Source organism: Saccoglossus kowalevskii, chromosome 3 (assembly GCF_978046115.1).
Source record: "Saccoglossus kowalevskii chromosome 3, keSacKowa6.1, whole genome shotgun sequence".
In the NCBI taxonomy this organism is placed as follows: domain Eukaryota; kingdom Metazoa; phylum Hemichordata; class Enteropneusta; family Harrimaniidae; genus Saccoglossus; species Saccoglossus kowalevskii.
In genome coordinates, this window is record NC_140643.1 from 36,201,990 (window position 1) to 36,222,037 (window position 20,048).

General features: G+C 36.4%; 1 protein-coding gene across 1 annotated transcript; it reads right to left on the reverse strand.

The window, feature by feature from the left end:
* Positions 1–4,969: 4,969 nt before the first annotated feature.
* LOC102804301 (aminopeptidase N-like) lies at positions 4,970–19,893 on the reverse strand. The gene is made up of 18 exons (XM_006822430.3): positions 19,781–19,893; positions 16,417–17,088; positions 13,629–13,902; positions 13,304–13,424; positions 12,935–13,089; positions 12,670–12,783; positions 12,300–12,440; positions 11,864–11,995; positions 11,538–11,713; positions 11,279–11,373; positions 10,625–10,764; positions 10,061–10,264; positions 7,629–7,705; positions 7,285–7,395; positions 6,677–6,838; positions 6,320–6,451; positions 5,986–6,058; positions 4,970–5,700 (listed from the first exon to the last, which is right to left on the reverse strand). The coding sequence occupies exons 1-18, from the start codon at positions 19,876–19,878 to the stop codon at positions 5,515–5,517; spliced, it is 3,063 nt and encodes a 1,020-aa protein (XP_006822493.2). The 5' UTR covers positions 19,879–19,893; the 3' UTR covers positions 4,970–5,514.
* Between the last annotated feature and the right edge of the window lie 155 nt (positions 19,894–20,048).

Below are 20,048 nucleotides of genomic sequence, written 5' to 3' on the forward strand. Positions count from 1 at the left end.
AAGAGCCATAAGTAGTGTACTTTCTGTAGGTGTTTTTTCCCCCCAAGAAGCAACTTTTGCGTGCAATTTAATGTCATGTGACATGGAAAACAGACAAGTGGGTGAAGTCTAAGTTAGCTAGCTTTACCATACAAATTACTGAATGAAATATTTCCCTCATTTTGTCTGATGCATTGAAGTTTACAGTACGGGGATCAAGGTTAAAGGACTATGTTGTTGCATTTACTTTCATATTGAATAGTGGTAGTTGGATTTTCATGCTCAAGAATTTCATGGAGCTATTACTGTATCATCATGGTATACCGTGTAAACTTTGATCGTGTTACAGCTAGCGCAAGATATTTACATACATCTAACTCCCGCACCTGGTAGGTAATTACCAAGGGACTTTGCAACATTCCGAGAGACACTTTCCTCGACGCTCCAACAACTGAGTATCTAGGGAAGTGCCTGAAGATGTTGCAAAGTCTTTAGGTAATTGCCTACCGAGTGAGGGAGTTAGGTGTATGTAAATATTTTGCGCCTGCTGTAAGTCCATAGCTTGTAAGTTTGAATTATCTTCAAAGCAAAGTGTACTTACATTACTTGTGTATGCTGGACTTGTACTGTATTAAAGGAAGTATAGAAAATGCATTTCTATTTGTCTTTCACTTATCGCCATTCACTTATTGCTCTTACAGACTAGTTGCTGTTACAGGACTGCAAATGTGTTGAGTCTGCATGTTGCAATGATAATGTTGATTCTATCACTTGGAATTTGTGGTAGTTTTCTTTGTGTTTTTCATAAAAAGTAATATTTTATAGTTTCACAAGCTATTCTGCAAAATTAGTGTTTTAACTCGTTATCATTTGTTTCATGGTTATCAAAAGACTAAGGGTTCCAAGCATTGTTATGGTGATCACTAGACAAGTCATGTGAATATCTAATAATTTAGTGTCGGCCTCTGATTCTATGACATAACCTCATTTTCAAAAGTGATGCAGCGTGCGTGTATCCTGTGGCCAAGCATAATGCAGTCAGAGTATGGTATTCAAATGAAAACAATGGGCCAGTACAAGCAAATCAGATGAGCAAGAATGTTCAATATGAAGGCATGTGTGGGTATCAAATGCTATCAATGTTAGAACAATCCCTGTTTTTAATGAATATGTTTTAAGATGGGAGACCAGGGCAAGCCTCTGTATTTCTGGTATATACCTTTACACTACACTACACTACACTACACTACACTACACTACACTACACTACACTACACTACACTACACTACACTACACTACACTACACTACACCAAACCTAAGCGATGTTCAAAAGGCTGTCAGGTCAAGGTCAAAACAAAGCCTGGTAGTTTATATAATTAACACTGCGCATCACCCATCATTGTTTGAGCCATCAACAGATGACTCGCTTACTGACACGTTCTGCATAGTTCTTGATGCTTCTGAATAGAGGTAATGTGAATAAATGTCCCACTAAAGTTGCTGTATTTGTACAGCTAGTCATCCATCAGCCACTTGGTCATCGATGACTTCCCTTCGCTTTCAACACTAGTGCAGAATGCAGTTGTATCCCGGTATCCTCAATTTTGGCAATCCAACACGCCTGGGAACCCAGACACCCCTGACATCACAGGCTGGATTTGGTTCAACATAATTCTCCAAACATACCAGAAAGACACTTTATTAGTGATAAACATACATCAGAATACTAATGTTGCATGAAATGTTTTTATAAATTACATGGGCTAACTTGGTACAGAGTTTAATAGCTGATTTTTGCATACAAGAAACTTGTCTAAAACACTGTACAAACTGCATATTAATTAGTACCATTAATAACATGCCATCAATCAACTTTCAAAAAGTGCCACAAAACAATCAGACCAGTCCCATTTTTACCTACGTAGGTCAAAAGTGTGTATGATGGAATACACAAACATGTTATACAATTATCTACACATTTATTACCAGCAACAATTGAAGTTTGTACGTGATAATATATGGAATACACAAAATATTCAAAGTGAGGACTACTCCGGTTATAGCAATTGGGATAAAGTTTCTATACAATATTAGTGATATTGGGCATGGGTATTCTCACACCATCGTAGCGCTACTGTTTACCCGATGACATTTCATTCAATGAGTTCAACAATAACAAGAGAGATTCGCTAAATCAACATTTCGTTATTACGTCATTTTACCACAATTCGCTAAATTGCATGCCGCTTGTTAGTCCCCGTTCGGACGCAGTCCGAAAACGAGGACTTATGTTTTGCCCTGTGTGCGTCCGTTCGTGCGTCCGTGATCACCTGTATCTCGAACATGCATGGACCGATTAAGTTCAAACTTCACTCATACATCACACATTATATGGGACATATGCACATGCATTTTTTTCATGATCCGATTAACGATAGCCGAATAGCGGCCATTTTAAGGCCGAAAATGCATCAAAATCGCACATTTTCACCATTCCGGACCCGGATCTCAGTTATGCATGGACGGATTTTGTTCAAATTTGGTACATACATTAAACATAATAGGACCTTGATGCACGTCATTTTTTTTTTGGATCGGGTTCGAAATGGCCGACTGGCGGCCATTTTGTTTTAAAGAATTCAGTTCTGGATCCGTATCTGAGACGTGCTTGGATTGATCGAGTTCAAACTTCACACACACAAGGTACATCATGTCACAAATATGTATGTGCATTTGTTTCATGATCTCATTAACGATAGCCAAATGGCGGCCGCTTTAAGGCCGAAAATGCATTGAAATCGCACATTTTCACCATTCCGGACCCGGATCTCAGTTATGCATGGACGGATTTCATTCAAATTTGGTACATACATTAAACATAATAGGACCTTGATGCACGTCATTTTTTTTTTCGGATCAAGTTCGAAATAGTCGACTGGCGGCCATTTTGTTTTAAAGAATTCAGTTTTGGATCCGTATCCGAGACATGTCTGGATTGATCAAGTTCAAACTTCACACACACAAGATACATCATGTCACAAATATGTATATGCATTTGTTTCATGATCTCATTAACGATAGCCAAATGGGGGCCGCTTTAAGGCCGAAAATGCATTGAAATCGCACATTTTCACCATTCCGGACCCGTATCTCAGTTATGCATGGATGGATTTTGTTCAAATTTGGTACATACATTAAACATAATAGGACCTTGATGCACGTCTTTTTTTTTCGGATCAAGTTCGAAATGGCCGACTGGCAGCCATTTTGTTAAAGAATTCAGTTCTGGGTCCGTATCCAAGACATGTCTGGATTGATCAAGTTCAAACTTCACACACACATGGTACATCATGTCACAAATAGATATGTGCATTTGTTTCATGATCTGCTTAACAATAGCGGAATGATGGCCATTTTAAGGCCATTTTCACAATTCCAGAACCGGATCTCAGTCATGCATGGATGGATTTTGTTCAGATTTAGCACTATGTGTTGTACATATGCAGGTGCATTTCGGTCATGATCTGCTTTGAATGTATATGTCACTCAAATATGAACGGAACGGGGACGTGTCATTGACAATGACTTGTTCAACATGTTTTACAGTAATAACTATGGTTCAAACGAAAGCACTACTTATGTAAGACACGGAGGACGCTGTTTACAACAAGCAACTTTGAGAAATTATTCGTCTTCGCAATTCGGAACGCGCAATTATATACAATGTATTGGATATCAAGTTTAACCGTTATTAACAGCAGCAATCAGGAACAGAAGGATCAACTAAATAATTTTACCTACCTAAAGTCTCGGATGTCTTTTAGTACCGGGTAATTATTGTTCATAGCTGTAAAAAATAAGTCGCTGCAGCCGGAATCCACGCCTGCTGACGATCGTTTAAACATTGTCTTCTCACGAAAATTAACGCATGTCTTATCACATCCCATCAACTGCTACAAATTGTGAGTGTTGAAATATCCAGAGAATTCACATTCAAATGATGTCACACAGTGGTTCCCACAGATGACATCGCACGGCGAATACGATTCAATCTTGACGTGAGCATTCCACAGCCGCCAGACTTTTCCAGTCTCCGAATTCAGGGAACATATTTCTCTCGTGGATACGACTCTACCCAGAGGCAAGCAGGTACAATTCTGGCAAAACAAGATTTCTGTGACAGACTAGCGCCATCTCCCGGTGGGAATTGATATAGCAGGTTTTACGACAATTGAACTATTTGGGAATGCGATCCAAGGGGTCACATTAACATAATGGTAAGAATTGGAGACTAACTAATAAATAAGTACTAGTTTAGGAGGACTGACTGGCTCATAAACCTGCATCGAGCCCATTGAACAATACATTTAATATTGGATACAATTGAGTGCAAACAATTGTGGACTATTTACAAACAAAGGAAGAAAGTAATATTTGGAGCAACCTTTTGAAACCTACGATTCGTGTCATCGACCTTAACCAAATATTATCCTTGTCGTATCCGAACTGCAATTATTTTGAAATGCCTCGCTGTTTTGAAGTTGTTAACTTTTTCTAGTGTGGAATTCTATGTCTCACAAGTTACATACTCGTAGACCCAAATTCAGATGTAACGTAATTTATGAATAGAACAGGAGATATTATATAGGTAACCTTAAGTTGGCGTTTTTTTGTTTAGAGACCAGACCTTTTCTACAAAATTTGATCAGATTTGGCATTTGATTCCAATTCTATGTGAATGTTGTAATAATATATTTCGTATCGTATCTATTTTGGGAATGATGATGTCAAGGTACAATAGAGTAAGAATAACCGAATATAATAATATTGGATGGATGAAAAAACTGTTTGTGTCACAAATAGATGTTTTTGAATTACAAACATTCCAGAACACTAAATACATTTTTTTTAGTATTACTTCATTTTATGATCATATATATGTGCACGTGTTAACAAAATGATCATTATATACTAGTATAGCCAATTAGTTCACTTAAGCAGAAATGAGTTTCATTTAATTAAACAACTGCTGTTGGCGTTTGAGTTGTTGGCATACTTTGCGTGATCTTATGTTCCAACTTTACAATCACCATTGGCCAATAAGCATTATAAATTATATCTAGCTGGTATCAATCGAAGTTCACATGTAATTTTATTGTTTATTGTAAATAAAGATAATTGTTCCAATCTAGAATGTAAAGTTGAAATATCATAGATTTCAATATGTTTCATTAAATGTTTTGCATACTGAAAATCGAGTTCTTAATTTCATGGCATATTATTGCAAATATTGCACAATTAACAAAATCTCCAAAAAAAATAAAGTTTGTAGAATAGTAATAAATGATAGTATATACATGAATATATTATAAATAAAACACATCAGTAAAACAATGTCACGATAACAAGTTAAATTGTTGAAAAACAAAAAGTGTGAAAACGAACAAGACTATTATATACAATGATTTGTATTGAGTTAATACCATCACGTTAATATTTAAAAAAAAACACAGTAAACTGAGTTCGTTCTTGTCTATAACTCGGTTCTCGTTAAATCCACTATATTGTCTTTTGTGACTACATCATTCAGCCAATCTTTTAACCCTTGTCTATTCTTTTGCATCCACGCTATGTTCGTCTCGACATTCAGTTTAGCATCATAGAAACCAGCAGCGGCATCAGTCGACATGTCAGGAAATTGTGCTGCGAATCCTAATAACTGGAATATATCAACATTGGGTTATTATAAACGACTAATAACAAACCAGTTTAGCTTTTTGAAATGAAATCTAAGTTAAAATACAAAACTTAGAATCAAAATAGAAGTAAAATAATTCAGTAAATGAAATTCAAAACATAAGTCACCCGAAAACGAAATTGTTGTTGGAACCTCCCGGAGTTTTAGCTAAGAATCTATCTATTAATTATAAAAAAAAACACCGGGTACACATGACAAGAATAATTGGTCATCGTTACAATATAGACTATTATTTTCTATATATACCTGTTTTAAATCATAGTCCGTGTTCATCCATGGATAAAAGTCCCATACAACATCAAAAGCTGACTCACCAAGACTAGAAGACAGTTAGAGAGGTCAATTGAAAAGTGAAAATAGTTAAAAAGATTAAAAAAGTGATTATTGTTGTAGTTGAAGACTCTAGTCGCATTTGCTATACTGGTGTCGATGTTCGTAGTTGTATATTTTAAGCAACCATAACCTTCAATCTTCATCGGAACTGTCACTGGAATTTCACGAACAATATTTGCAGACCACTATTAAAAACGTTATATAAGATTTTACGTTGCCATGGTTGTTTGACATAACACATACTTACGTTGAATTCAAAACTTCAAAATTGTCCATGACATAGTGCCATGCAACAGAAAATCCTGTTGCTGATTTAGATCTTACATATTCTATAATATTAGATGTGAGTGCTGGATCCGTGAAATATTCCTCTATATACCTGGAATGCATAACATAGACAAAGCATATATCGTGTTTCGAAAGGCTGCCCATTGCAGACTGTGACAGTTTTAGATGTTACTGACAAGTTTAAACAAATCAAATACATCGTTTCCAGTGCTAAAGATGTGTCATCAGATCTTATGTATTTGTGCGAATCATACTACTTCCTGGTAAAATTAGAGTGTAAACTATATAAGTAATGGTAATTTACTATAGAGTATACCTCTCAAGTAACCAAGCATCTTTTGAACAACCCATAGCGGATCGCAAACGCGTACGTTCCACGGGATTCGTCATACTTTGTTCGTGAGCAAACATCCATTCTTTTAATGATCCAAACTTGATGGCAGTACAGTATATTGTAGATCGGACACTGGTATCAATTCTGAAAATAATATACAATGTATTACCATACTGTAGAATACTTTATTTTCACTCGCTGAAGGAATGATTCAGTGAAAATAAAATTCAGCGAACATACCTTTTTTTCTATATTTTACACTGAACTTGTCAAAATCAAAATAAATTTCATACAAAGCACCAATGTCTTTTCAGCGAAAATTAATTCCAGCTAAAATAATGTATTTTACAGTAGTGTATATATAATTCGTGTGATTTAATTACAGATCTAAACTCAACATATTGTATGCAAATTAATGCTGTAATTATTTGCCCGAAGATGGGGAGACTTGGCGATGTCACGGGTGTCCTATAATCTGTACGTCCAGTTCGGCATATGTAAATTGGCATAAGAACATTACACATCATGCAGTCGCATGTCAGCGTACACAGTTATGAAGGTTTCATTTATCTCGACACAGCCTAACTTACGGGTTATTGTCGGGATCAGCCATCCATTCTGCATATAGGTCTGTTGCATTCCCAACACATTCTTCATTTCCATATTTACATGCAGTATTTATTGCGTCGGTACGGAGGCGACTATAAGATACGAAACGATACGTTACAAGCGAGCATTATTTTGTTATTTGCATTTTGCAATATGTACAAATATATATAGTCTCTTGATTGTTGTGAAACCCGCCCGATCAAGTGATATGATGAACAAATGCCATCTTTAACAATTAATATTTAAAAATCTATTTGAACACTTGTTGAATCTAAACGATATTTGTTTGATTGACCTTGAACTGAAAATAAACTGAAATACTTACACATTTAAACTATTGCCAGCGCCGAAATCCCAACCAAGTGCTTCATATATCGGTGTGATTTGATGCCGCCAATACAACTAAAGAACATAAATATGAGTGACATAAAGAATCTCGTTTCTGTGGTTACTCATTTTTACCAATACTACATGCCATTATTAACATATAACTGATAATGAATGACTTGCTGATATTTTATACCTTATGTTGTGATATACTGGTTAAAGGGCGATGGTCGTCGCGCAGCACATGCGACATTTGTGTTAATAAACATTGATTTTCCCACAATCCAATGCGATTTTCGAATGAAATTACAAGTACAAATTTTACCCTGGGCACCAAAAAAAAAACTCACAACAGTCAAAGTCGCCATCTTTGTTTATATGAGACCCATATCTCGCGCATGCGTGGCGCGACGACCATCGCCCTTTAACACATTTGAAAGAAAAGTCAACTGTATTTACATTTCACAAAGTAAACCCTTTTAGGAGTTGACCTTTAAAATTGTTGGAAGTAGTGAAAAAGCATGACCCCCAGCAGTTGACACATTCAAGAAAAAAATTAAATGTACATATAAGACACCGCAAACAAAAAAAGAATCGCGCTAGTCACACTCTTTAGCCACCCCTCAAATAATAATAATAATAATAATAATAACTTTATTTAATTAAGCGCAACAATTCCAACATATGAAGATCAAAGGCACTGATACAATAAACAATCAGTCAAATATTAAAAGCACATTTAAATAAGTGCGTTTTCAGTCTGGATTTTAAAATGTCTACTGAAGGACTAGAACGAACAGACAGAGGTAATTCATTAAAAAGTTTAGGACCTAAATTTTCAAAAGCACGGTCTTTGTATAACACCTTGGACTTTTTACTACACACCTGACGAGTTTTAATAAGAAACTTCGATTCAGATCTTAAACTACGACTAGGTACATAAGATTCGATTAATTCACATAGATAATTTGGGGCAAAACCATACAAAGATTTATACACTAGTAAAAGTAATTTGAAATTGATTCTTTGTACAACTGGTAACCAATGAAGTTTAATAAAAATGTCTGTAATGTGGTCATATTTTCGAGCACGAGTGACAAGGCGGGCTGCTGCATTTTGTACACGAATAAGAGGTTTTATCTTAGTTACAGGGAGACCAGACAATAATGAATTACAGCTGTCTAAGCGAGAAGATATGAAAGCATGTACCAACTTTTCAGTATCAGATTGGGATAATGATTTACGAATACGATTAATATTTCTTAGATGGGAATATCCAGATCTACAAATAGTAGAAATGTGTGTTTCCATAGATAGCTGCGAATCAAACAAGACACCTAAGTTTCTAGCACTTGACGAAGCACTAACCAATTCTTCACCAATTGCGATACCAGACAAAGGACACGAGTCTTGTGAGAATCTCCGAGACGACATGCACACAAATTCAGTTTTCGACACATTAAAAAGTAGGAAATTACAAGACATCCAATCGCTAACATATTAAATACATGTCTGAAGTATCACCCGGGCGCGAATTTGATCATCTTCAGAAACCGATAAATAAATCTGTGTGTCATCGGCGTAAAAATGATATTTTACGCCGTGACGTCGCAATAACTCGCCCAATGGACGCATGTACATTGAGAACAATAATGGCCCTAAGACGGAGCCCTGTGGAACACCGGTTTCTAATATAGACGTCATATCAGAAAATACATTTCCAATTTTCACTTTTTGAATGCGGTTACTCAAATACGACTCAAACCATTTGATGATGAGACCATTTAAACCAAAATTTGATCTCAACCTATCGATGAGAATCCTGTGATTCACAGTATCAAAAGCGGCTGAAAGATTCAAAAGTACGAGAGCAACTGAATTCTTAGAATTATCAATACTGCATAGTACATCGTTAGCGACCCGCAAAAGAGCCGTTTCAGTGCTATGTGCGGTCCGATACGCTGATTGAAACTCTTCATACAACGAATAATTCTCTAAATGTTGTTTCACTCTGGATGCAACGACACGTTCAAGGACTTTAGATATAAAAGACAAATTAGAAATCGGTCGATAATTTTTCAGCATGTTTGAATCCAACGATGCTTTCTTGAGCAGAGGTTTAATCAGCGCATATTTCATTTTCTCAGGAACACTTCCAGTGCGAAGTGATTCATTTATGATATCTGTTATAGGTGAAAGCAGGATAGAAAGGATCTTTTCATCTTTTAATATATTAGTGTGTAAACAGTCCAAATCGCACGAAGCCGACGACGATTTTTTTATAATGTATAATCTATTATTAATATCTCATCAAGACCTTCAAGTTATGAAATATTTGGTTACAAATTAAGTAAATATTAAAAAATACATAAAATATGCATAGTTTGCACTAATATTTTGGCGGGACAGATTATGACGTTGAATAAATACCTCGAGTTGTCCAAATTCTGCAGTTCTCATAAAAGTATCATATGTGAACGGTAAGTTATCGATCATCAGCTCCCATGTCGGATACTCTGTTTCTCTGTACATGTATTCACTGAGTCGATGACAGTTCACGTTATCGGTGTAGAATGCTTGTGATATCTTGAAACAGTCATCCAACAGAGCGGTCCTTGTCGGAGCAGGAAACACCTGTTAGTGAATAATATTTAGTATTGTACATCTGTTACCGTAATGCCATAAGTTACAGCATGCCGTAATTTTGCGGTATTTTACGGGGTATTTTCATTCTACCATATAAGGAAATGCGAATTCCAAATATGGAATGATTACGCGCGTAAGCGTCCTCTAATAATAAAAAAAACATGGCTGCCATCGGGGTTTGACCGGACTTTTCACGAAGAAGTTCGCTAATTCAGCTGTACTGTCTTCGTGCATACTTTGAGGTATTCTCGTAATAACCTCATAGTATTCATTTGTTCAGACAATTGTTCTAAAACATAATAAATATACTAAAAATTGAAGTAATGAAGAAATATTAAGTTATCCTACCTGAAAGTCTACATCTTCTTTCAGAGCTACTGCCAGACGTTCCCAATTTTCATCATCATAGTTAACACGATAGAATCCGACTTGATTGATATTTACTACAACCCAATCCAGAGATCCAGCATCTCTCAAATCAATCTCTCCTGTACGAAAGATAGATAGATAACACAATGGAAATATACACGGTTTTAAATAGATGTAAACCATTACTCCAGGTGTTCAGTGTATCAACGATGCAACACCTGGTTAGTATGCCATATAAACAAGGTGATAGCTGAAAGTAAGTCCGAGGGTTATAGGATTTGTCGGGCTCAGGTATGAGACATACCGTCCGCTGTGCTCGTACTAGATTAGCGGACAAATTGCAGCATTAAATGAAAAAAAAACACGAATGGTGACCATTCATAGACATTTTTGATTTGAACATTTATCACACTCGCAGAATTTCATTTTCACGGTTCATCTCAGTATTCCACGAAAAGATGAAATCTGCTGCAATCTGATCGATGAATCCATGAATGTACGAGCGTATGACTATTACTACAATACTCTTCGTGATATCGCGATATCTAGGGGATTGATTGAAGCTCAAAGTATGTATTGCGGTTTGTCGATTGCGTAAACCAGTTTAAATTACATAAAAATATATATGCCTACCCGGTTCGTCTGTATTCTGCAACCATTCAAAGTTGGGGTTTGTGAAGTCTGCTTCTGAGGCATGAGTATACGTAAGTGGTACGTACCATAAATATCTAGAATAGATATCATGTATATTTAACCGATATAGCCGCGATTCAACAAAACACAGCATATTCGTATACAACTGGACCTTTTAATATTTTCAAGATTGTTTCAAAGGAACAAATATGTAAGCAACCATACTGTTCAAGGTACACGTATATAATATATTTCCTACCCGAGATTTGCATACTGGTCAGTTGGTTCGTCATTGGGATCACTCAGAAAATGGTCTTGTACAACCGATGCCTTTGCTTCACTTGTTCTCGTGACAGTTACTACCGGGTGACCATGTTGCAAGGTCCACGTGTCCATTACCATTTTAACGTTAGTATTTCTGTGTCCTCTGTCAGCCTTAACAAAATGTGTAATAAATTGGAATAATATAACATTGATATGTTAAACGCCACCTGACAGTGTTAGCCAGTGGTTTACTCGTAATAACATAGGTCGTACAATGACATAATTATGAGTTTGTTAATGCCGATGCCTTTACGTATTTACCTGTGTCAATTCTTGCCAAAGCTGGTCTGATACAACGCTCTCATACAAGTGATTGGTTACGTAGCTGTTGAGGCCTCGACGTATGACATCAATGTCTAAGAAAGATGCCAGATGTCGTAACATACTGGCGCCCTGAGAAAGACATGTTATTTTAAGTTACTCCCCTGAGATATGTCCTGAACATCGTATGTTTGTTTGTTTGTTTGTTTGTTTGTTTGTTTGTTTGTTTGTTTGTAATGAGATGTCATTTCGTTTAGATAGAAGGTTAATTTAAAAACAACTAAGTATGTCTTTGATTTATTAGATAAGTTTGCACTTAATTCATAAATGTAATTATTAACTATAATTGTACAAGCGAAAATACGTAGTATAGTATAGGTGTTGTCAATGTCAAAGTAGATTAGTTACTGACTGGTGAGTTGGATCATTGTCTTACCCTACTATACGTAGTGGTGTCAAAAACTCCAGTTATTTCATCTCTCCATCCACTGATTGGTCTAATTTGTGGCACAGCAGACGATGATCTAGCATCAACACGAAACGCTGATTCTAGATCGAGATTCAAAAATTGATGATCCTGTAAACGAAAGGATTACACAACTTGTTATTTGAAGCGTAAAATATACTGACCTTAATGTCTTATTACATATCAAGGTCTAGAAACTGAACAAACGTTATAGTATGAATTATAATTGTGAACGAATAACATTGTTGTACCATTCATAACAAGTTCACGGCTCCCAATTTAACACATTTTATCAGACGACACGTGATGATGGGATGTGAGTTATCGTGACAACACGTACCATTTTTAATTCAGGATACAGATCCTGCATAATCACGTATTCATGAAAACTAGCAAAACCTTCGTTTAACCAAATATGGCTCCACCAATCACACGTCAAGTAATTACCATACCACTGAAACAACAGAAACAAATCTGCTATGAATAGAAATAAACCGATGATGAGAAATATCAACTGCGAATGAAATATTGTAGGATAATGTCACGATGCGTACCCACATTGAATGAAATCAACACGATTAGTAAAACGCTGAAAGTGAATTTACCATATGAGCTAATTCATGGGCCACGATAGCTGCCACACTTTGCTGATCGTACGCGTCCTGTGCAGTGGCGTTGTATAACAGACGATTCTCACGGTACAATACACATCCCCAGAATTCAGTCGCCCCTGCCGCGTAATCAGGAATGGCAATCATGTCTGTATTAGGGATGCAAATGTAAAACATAAATCAATGTATTCACTTTACAAGTGAAAATAAAGCAAAGATAAAAAAAAGTAATATCATCATGATCTATAAAGATGATCATCATCCTTTTACCGCATAATCTGTATGTTTTACGCACTGTGATCACCCTGAAAGCGGTTAACAATTTAACACCAGCAACAAAATACACAGCACCATTGTGCTCACCTAATTTCGGAAGTCCATAGGGCACGCCAATCAGAGTCTCAAATGCCGTCAATATTTCGCTACCAGCTTCCAAAGCAAATTGCCCCAGTTCCATTCGATCTTCTCGGGCCCAAACTCTCAACTTAAAATACGACGGGGAAACAGTTTTTGCATTATTAAGTAGATTATTACAATTAATGACGTCACATATTCATCGGATGGTCGTTAATTTTGTATACGAATCGTATTTTGTAAATATATGCAAAATCAAGCTGGAAGTGACGTCACTGTGATGACGGATTGGTTATGCTCATTGAAACATGATATTATATTGAGTATTATTTACCGGGTAGCCATTTGTTGTCGTGGTTTCAATGTAATCGAAATCAGCCACCACCATTACAAGCAGGTACGTCACCATATTAGGGGTCGTCTCAAATCGCGTTTCATTCCAATCATTGCCCAGGTCGACACTCTCGTAAATTGGCATGTTGGACTTCGCCCAGCGTTTGTTGTGATGGATTAGGGAAAGATTAAATGTTGCTCTGAAATGTGGTTCGTCAAAGCATGGAAAGACTTCCCTTGCGTAGTTTGGCGTGAATTTAGTGTTACATATCCATCTGAAAACGAAGAAAACATTGCGTCATATGCTTCTCTAATCACCATCGGACATGAAGATTACTCCCTCCACTGCATATCACATGACAAACAGGCTTTTTCGATTCCATTGAATTCATATATTCTGCAATGTATAACTAGCTTCATATAACATCACATACATACTAATTACTCTCTGGTTACTGCATTGCATAGAAGCAGACATCACGAAAACCCATTTGCAAATCGGGAAATACTTATACATTTGCAAGTGGGGAAATACTTGCACAGTGGCAATTGACATTGTGTTTGGTAACCCTATGATATATTTCAATACAGATAATGTAGGTATTTAAAGCTTTATCTATTGATGCGTGTCAGCTATCGTGTTGACGTCGATGCTACTAAATCAGCTGATAAGAATGTGCATGATTTTTCGACCAAATACTGGCCTCTATCATATGTACAATTGTGATGTTTGTGGTTCTTGCGGCGGCAATCTTTTGCGTTATTCCTGATGAATCGTCCCACATGGTGTAAGACACGTGTTTCGAAAGTATATTCATAGGAAAACCTGTCCATGAATATGGACATTTTATTTTATTCGCGTTGAGGCAAATTTAGCCCCATAATTTTTTTACCATATATGTTTGTTGTATTATCTCATTTGAATTTGAGTCGCTCTAAAGAACACATCGCTATCATGGCGGGTGTGTACACTACACTACATTCATCATCAATTATATGTCATATAATAATATTCTTCTGTAAGAAAAAATCACTTCTCAATAATGAAATTAAAAGGTGAGTATTTGATAATAATTTGTCCGAAACAGTAATTCCCACGGCTTGGACGGCCGATGGGAATTACATTGGAATTAATTTTCAACTTCCTTGTATACATTACTGAATTATCCCATAAACATCTAACCCATTCAGTGAGGAATTTCCTTATTTGTACGTACATGTGACGCAATTGCACCCTGGGTATACTAAACTGATATCTTAATTGTATGTATTTTGCCATTCTAGAGAAATCAAAGAAAAGTACGTCGATTTTTCCTTACAGCAAACGATTGTACTTAAAAAATGAATTATTTTGACCGCCATCAAAGTTTTAGGATGCACTACTGTTCTGTAAAACGTAAATTTTCTATCGGTCCATTTGGTATTATTTGCACATTTTTCTCGATAAGTATCTCATGAAAATTTTTGATATCATGGGATAAATATGTACCAAGACATTTGATTGGTTCCTCTAACTATCTGAACGGTATTATAGGATTTGATTGGTTCATCAAGCCAACTAATATGTTTCACCTTTTTTTAAATGTAGCTTGCGACACTTTCCCGTACATTAACTTCGCAATCAGCTGTTCTCGAAAAATGAGTACATCACCGCATTTTCTTACTTCACTCAAGCATTGTATAACAATGACCAATAGTTTGATCAGTATCAAGACATTTCTGAAACATTGGTCAGGTATTGATGCAGATAGCAAGGCGACAGAATGACGCGTTAATAATTAACCGATTGTGACGAGTGGCTCTGATAATGCCTTGCCATATACCATATATAATAAATAACCTTGTATATTTACTCGTCTTCAGTAATTGTCCACATTACTCATAAACTGAACTATTTATGACAACGATAAGGCAGTGATAAATAATCGTCACAAGGCCGAGTAGACGAAACCATTATTCTTAGTCGAGAACAAACATGTGTAAACAAAAAACGGGTATAACTTCATTACCCGCTGAGCATTCGGAACACGTTTGTAAGTGAATTGGACCCTGTTGTAAACTGCGTTTAACTTGTTTGTATGTGTTTATAATTTAAGGTAGCTTAGGTCGTTATATAGACCTGAGTATTTTTGTTTTACTTTAGATCTGCTTCTCAATCACGTTTATGTGTATCTATATTATAACATCATAGTGGCTAAGAGTTGTCGAAGGCAAAGAAATAAGAACAGACAGGTATATATGGTCCACCGAAAAATGACCATGATCTGTGGGTTGGCACCATTGTGTGCACCGTACAATGGCCTCAATATTTCCCTCTGTGAACAATGTGGTGTGAACCCAGGATCATGTGATATATTTTGTTTAATTGATTTGAGGGGTTAATGGTTTCTAAACTGTAATGATCATTTTGGCATGGGCAGTGCTGAAAGAGTGATTTTTGATCGTAGTCGACATGTAGAGCTAAGGGAACCGAGCTCGTGGTTTATGATGATTTGGGGTATGTGTATATATTTTGGAAAAGCTCATTGCACTTTGTACAATGTTACACCTAAATCACGTGAATGTACTGACTGCGATATTTATATATGCGCGTTATCACTGTTTGCCATCACAGACCGGTACTGAAATGTACAATATATCTGAACGTGTACATGCTTGTGCACTGTGCATATTTATTTTCCATTACGTTACAATCATTTAAAATCAAAATAGATGGCAGTTTTGTTGACAATTGTGCCACATGTATTAATATTTTCAGTTCCGTTTTAAATTCGAATGCGTATACTAACCTAGTTTCGCCGTATATTTCATAAGACTGAAAATACATTCCATACTGGTCGTCATCGGCGTTCCCCATTAAAGCACCAAAATCAAGTATCTCCAGGGTGTAGTTGTTTCCTGCCTCCATAGTTTCAACAGTTTCCACAACAAAAAGCTCGTGTATCTCGTCTAATTCTCCAGACTTTATACCGATCTCCTTTCCTGTGTCACTCTCTGTGATCTTAATCATGCCTGGTTCAAAGTTAACATTCAAGAATCTACTGTTCATCTTGACAGTGTTCGTGGATTCATCACAGCGGAGGTAGATAGTCTCATGACCTTCGAATGTAAATCTCTCCATTTCACTGGTTTCATATTCGTATAGGAACATCTTTACAGTGAGATCGTAGTGTAGGGGATAAAGAGAATTGGGTAACCTTTCCTCGAATGGTTCTCTTCGTGTCGGAGTTGGCTCCTCAGGTTCCTCGGGTAGTCGGAATAGTGGCTCGCTGCATTCTTCTGACACTGGTTCACATTCTTCCGATGAGTTGGGAACAAAATAGAATAACACTGCAACTCCGACTAACAAGAGAATGATTACGACGCAGATAAAGATTGCCGCAGTTTTGGTGATAGTTATTGTGTTCTTCTTCTTCTTCAGTTCCCCGTCCTCGAGGTACATACGTTCACTGCCCCCCATGCTGTAAAATTGACGGTAACTAATATGGTCAGTAAACAGTACCGGCACGACGAGTGAGTTGTGGCAGGCAAAACGAGTAGGAGCCAAACTATTGAATTTGGACTTTACACGGACTGTCATTCGGTACCATGATTGGCCAAATGGTAATAATATTCATGCTATCAATAAACAAACGTACACTGGTACAGGGCTACGATCAGCCAATTTGTCACCGCTTTCTCTGGCATGACTAGGGGATTGGGGGGGGGGGGTCATCTTGTTATCTTTAGGTTAGCCAGAATGAAAAGTATTACTTTCTCATAACGTTGTACTTCATGACCACACATTAAAACGTATGTGTTATATATTATCTCAAAAATAACACACACAAAAAAAAAACACACACACACGCAACACAAAAGCGTATTTTTGGTGTCGCATGACATATGTTGAATGCATTTCAAAAACAGGAAATACGAAATAAACAAGTACAATCTACGTCATAAACCGATGATATCGATGACGTCCAACACAAACAAATTAGGGTAATCTACCCCCGCGAGATTTCGAATTATTATTATCGCAAGCCTCATAAGCGCGTTTCGTTGAATGTGACAACTCATTTTGTCGCATACAACGTGAACTTGGAGAGCGTTTTTCATCAAAATTAGTATGTTATGCCTGCTCAAACAAGAACAGTAGTGATTGAAGCTGGGTCATTTGATTTTGGCCTTATTGAGATTTCCATTCACTACCATCAGCACACTCTTAGTCGGTGTCTTAGTGGTTCTATGGTTGGGATTGACCCATTTGCCAGTAAGATTTGAGCTCGAGTCTACTGTCGATTATATATAATGACACTCAGTTGGAAACTCAAGGTATAGATGCAGGTTCTTGGGCACTTTCAGTTACTCCCGTGCGTGTTTGAGTGGGCATGGTTTGCATCGAGAAAGCATGATAGTACATTACCAATATGTTCAGTCATCACCAGCAATTTGGACATAGGTGAGACAGCAAACAAACTTTTATTTTTCAAAATTATTTTTCATAAAAACCTCTAAATGTGAATGTTATAAACTTTCTTTTATTTCTTCACAATATGGTAATGCCCACTCATTGGTAAGCAATGAACATTCTCGTCCCCATAGCTTAATTCCGCTTCGGGGACGCGTGCCGTAAAGAGATCGTGTCTTCACAACTATGCTAAAAAATATACGTAAGCCAAACATTAATCGCAGACTTCTCGCCTATTATGAATATGTTATCAAAATTGATCTCGCCTTCACCCATGTGTGCCCTTGTTACCACGATTTATTAATGTTATTGTTATGATATATGGTGAACATGATGACCATGCAATCTGATTAAAATAAGATCCTGGTTGGCTTAATTTTTTTTATATAATTACTATAATTATTATTTATTTTAAATATTTACTACTTTACTTATTATTTATTTTAATTATTTTTTGACGTTACAATTATTTTGCTGCAAGAATGGTTTTGTTCGTGAAAGCCAACCAGGATCTTATTTTAATCAGATTGGATGACCATGGTACTATAGAAAAACACAGGGTATTTTACAGTAGTTCAGCGGGAGCTCAAGAATGTTTAACATCAAGCGATAATAAATAGATCCGATGCAATGAGCATTGGTGCATATCGTAGCACTGTTAATTTCACAAGGGATTTATATATTTATGAAAATAAATCAATATAATTATAACTGTGTAATAATATAGGTATATACGCCCACTTTACGGGGATTACATTGTGTATGCACTGTAAATAGGAAACGCCAGGCTTGAATAAACACAGAACTAAACATTTCATAAATAATCAGTCATTGTTTTGTTTGAATACGAATATGACATTTTATGATATTGTCAAAATATGACGTATGACTCACAAAGGCGCATTTAACAAGACGCAGATAAAGCAATTGGGCTATTGTTCATTTCACACGCCTGCAAAGCAACAAAACGTATTACGTCATCCAAAATAATAAGCAAACATATTTTTTCAAGAGAAAATGCAATAATTTTAGAACTGATGACATAAATCTTACAATGTACTGATCCATATTTATACAACTACTTAGAGTGATCCATTCCGTTGAAAACAAAGACTGGAGCAAGAAATATGTCAGTCATCATTTCATTTAATGTCAGGGCAAAACAGTAAGAAGGTCGCCACTTGTACATCGCAATGTTAAAATAAATTAACGCACTATGTATGGTCTTAACTGACAACTGAGGGGTCGTTTAATATGTTTAACTAATTCGGCAATGAAATCACTGTTACCGTTTTAGATCAAACCGCAACACAACTTGACGCCCTTGGCAAATAATACTTGTTACAAAAATATCATAGGTTTATCCGCCTTTTTAAAAAATGACAGAAGGAAAATTTCAAAATAAAACATACATCCTGTTATGATAGTGTTAACCTAGGATGAAATCAATATAGTCAACATAGATATGTAATAACATAGGTACATACGCCCACTTTACAAACAGTATATATGTATGCATTGCAAACATAATACGACTAATCCAATAATTTGCTAGGTAAGAGAAAAGCAGAACTGGGGAAAATAAAACGTACGATGAATATTCAACCACTGTACCGATATATTCTGTTGGACCACGAGTGTAATACAGCAATTATATTCTACCGTCACTGTTACCTAGCTAGCTGCTCGTCGTACCTTACCTATGTGTATCATCTTCATCTTCATTCGATTTACGGCAATACCTGTGACAAGCTAGTCCAATTAACGTCAAGACTGTAGCAGTAATAAGGACCGGCATGTCATTGTTCCAGAGTAAAATGGTGCCAGAGCACAACGAATGAAGTGCTATAATATAATGAAGTGTGTCATCTAAGTTTTGGACTTTGTTCTCAGTGACGTAAATTACGCCTATTAGTTTGCACTGGGCGTTCGATAGTTGTAGAGATAATTGCAATATACACACTTCAT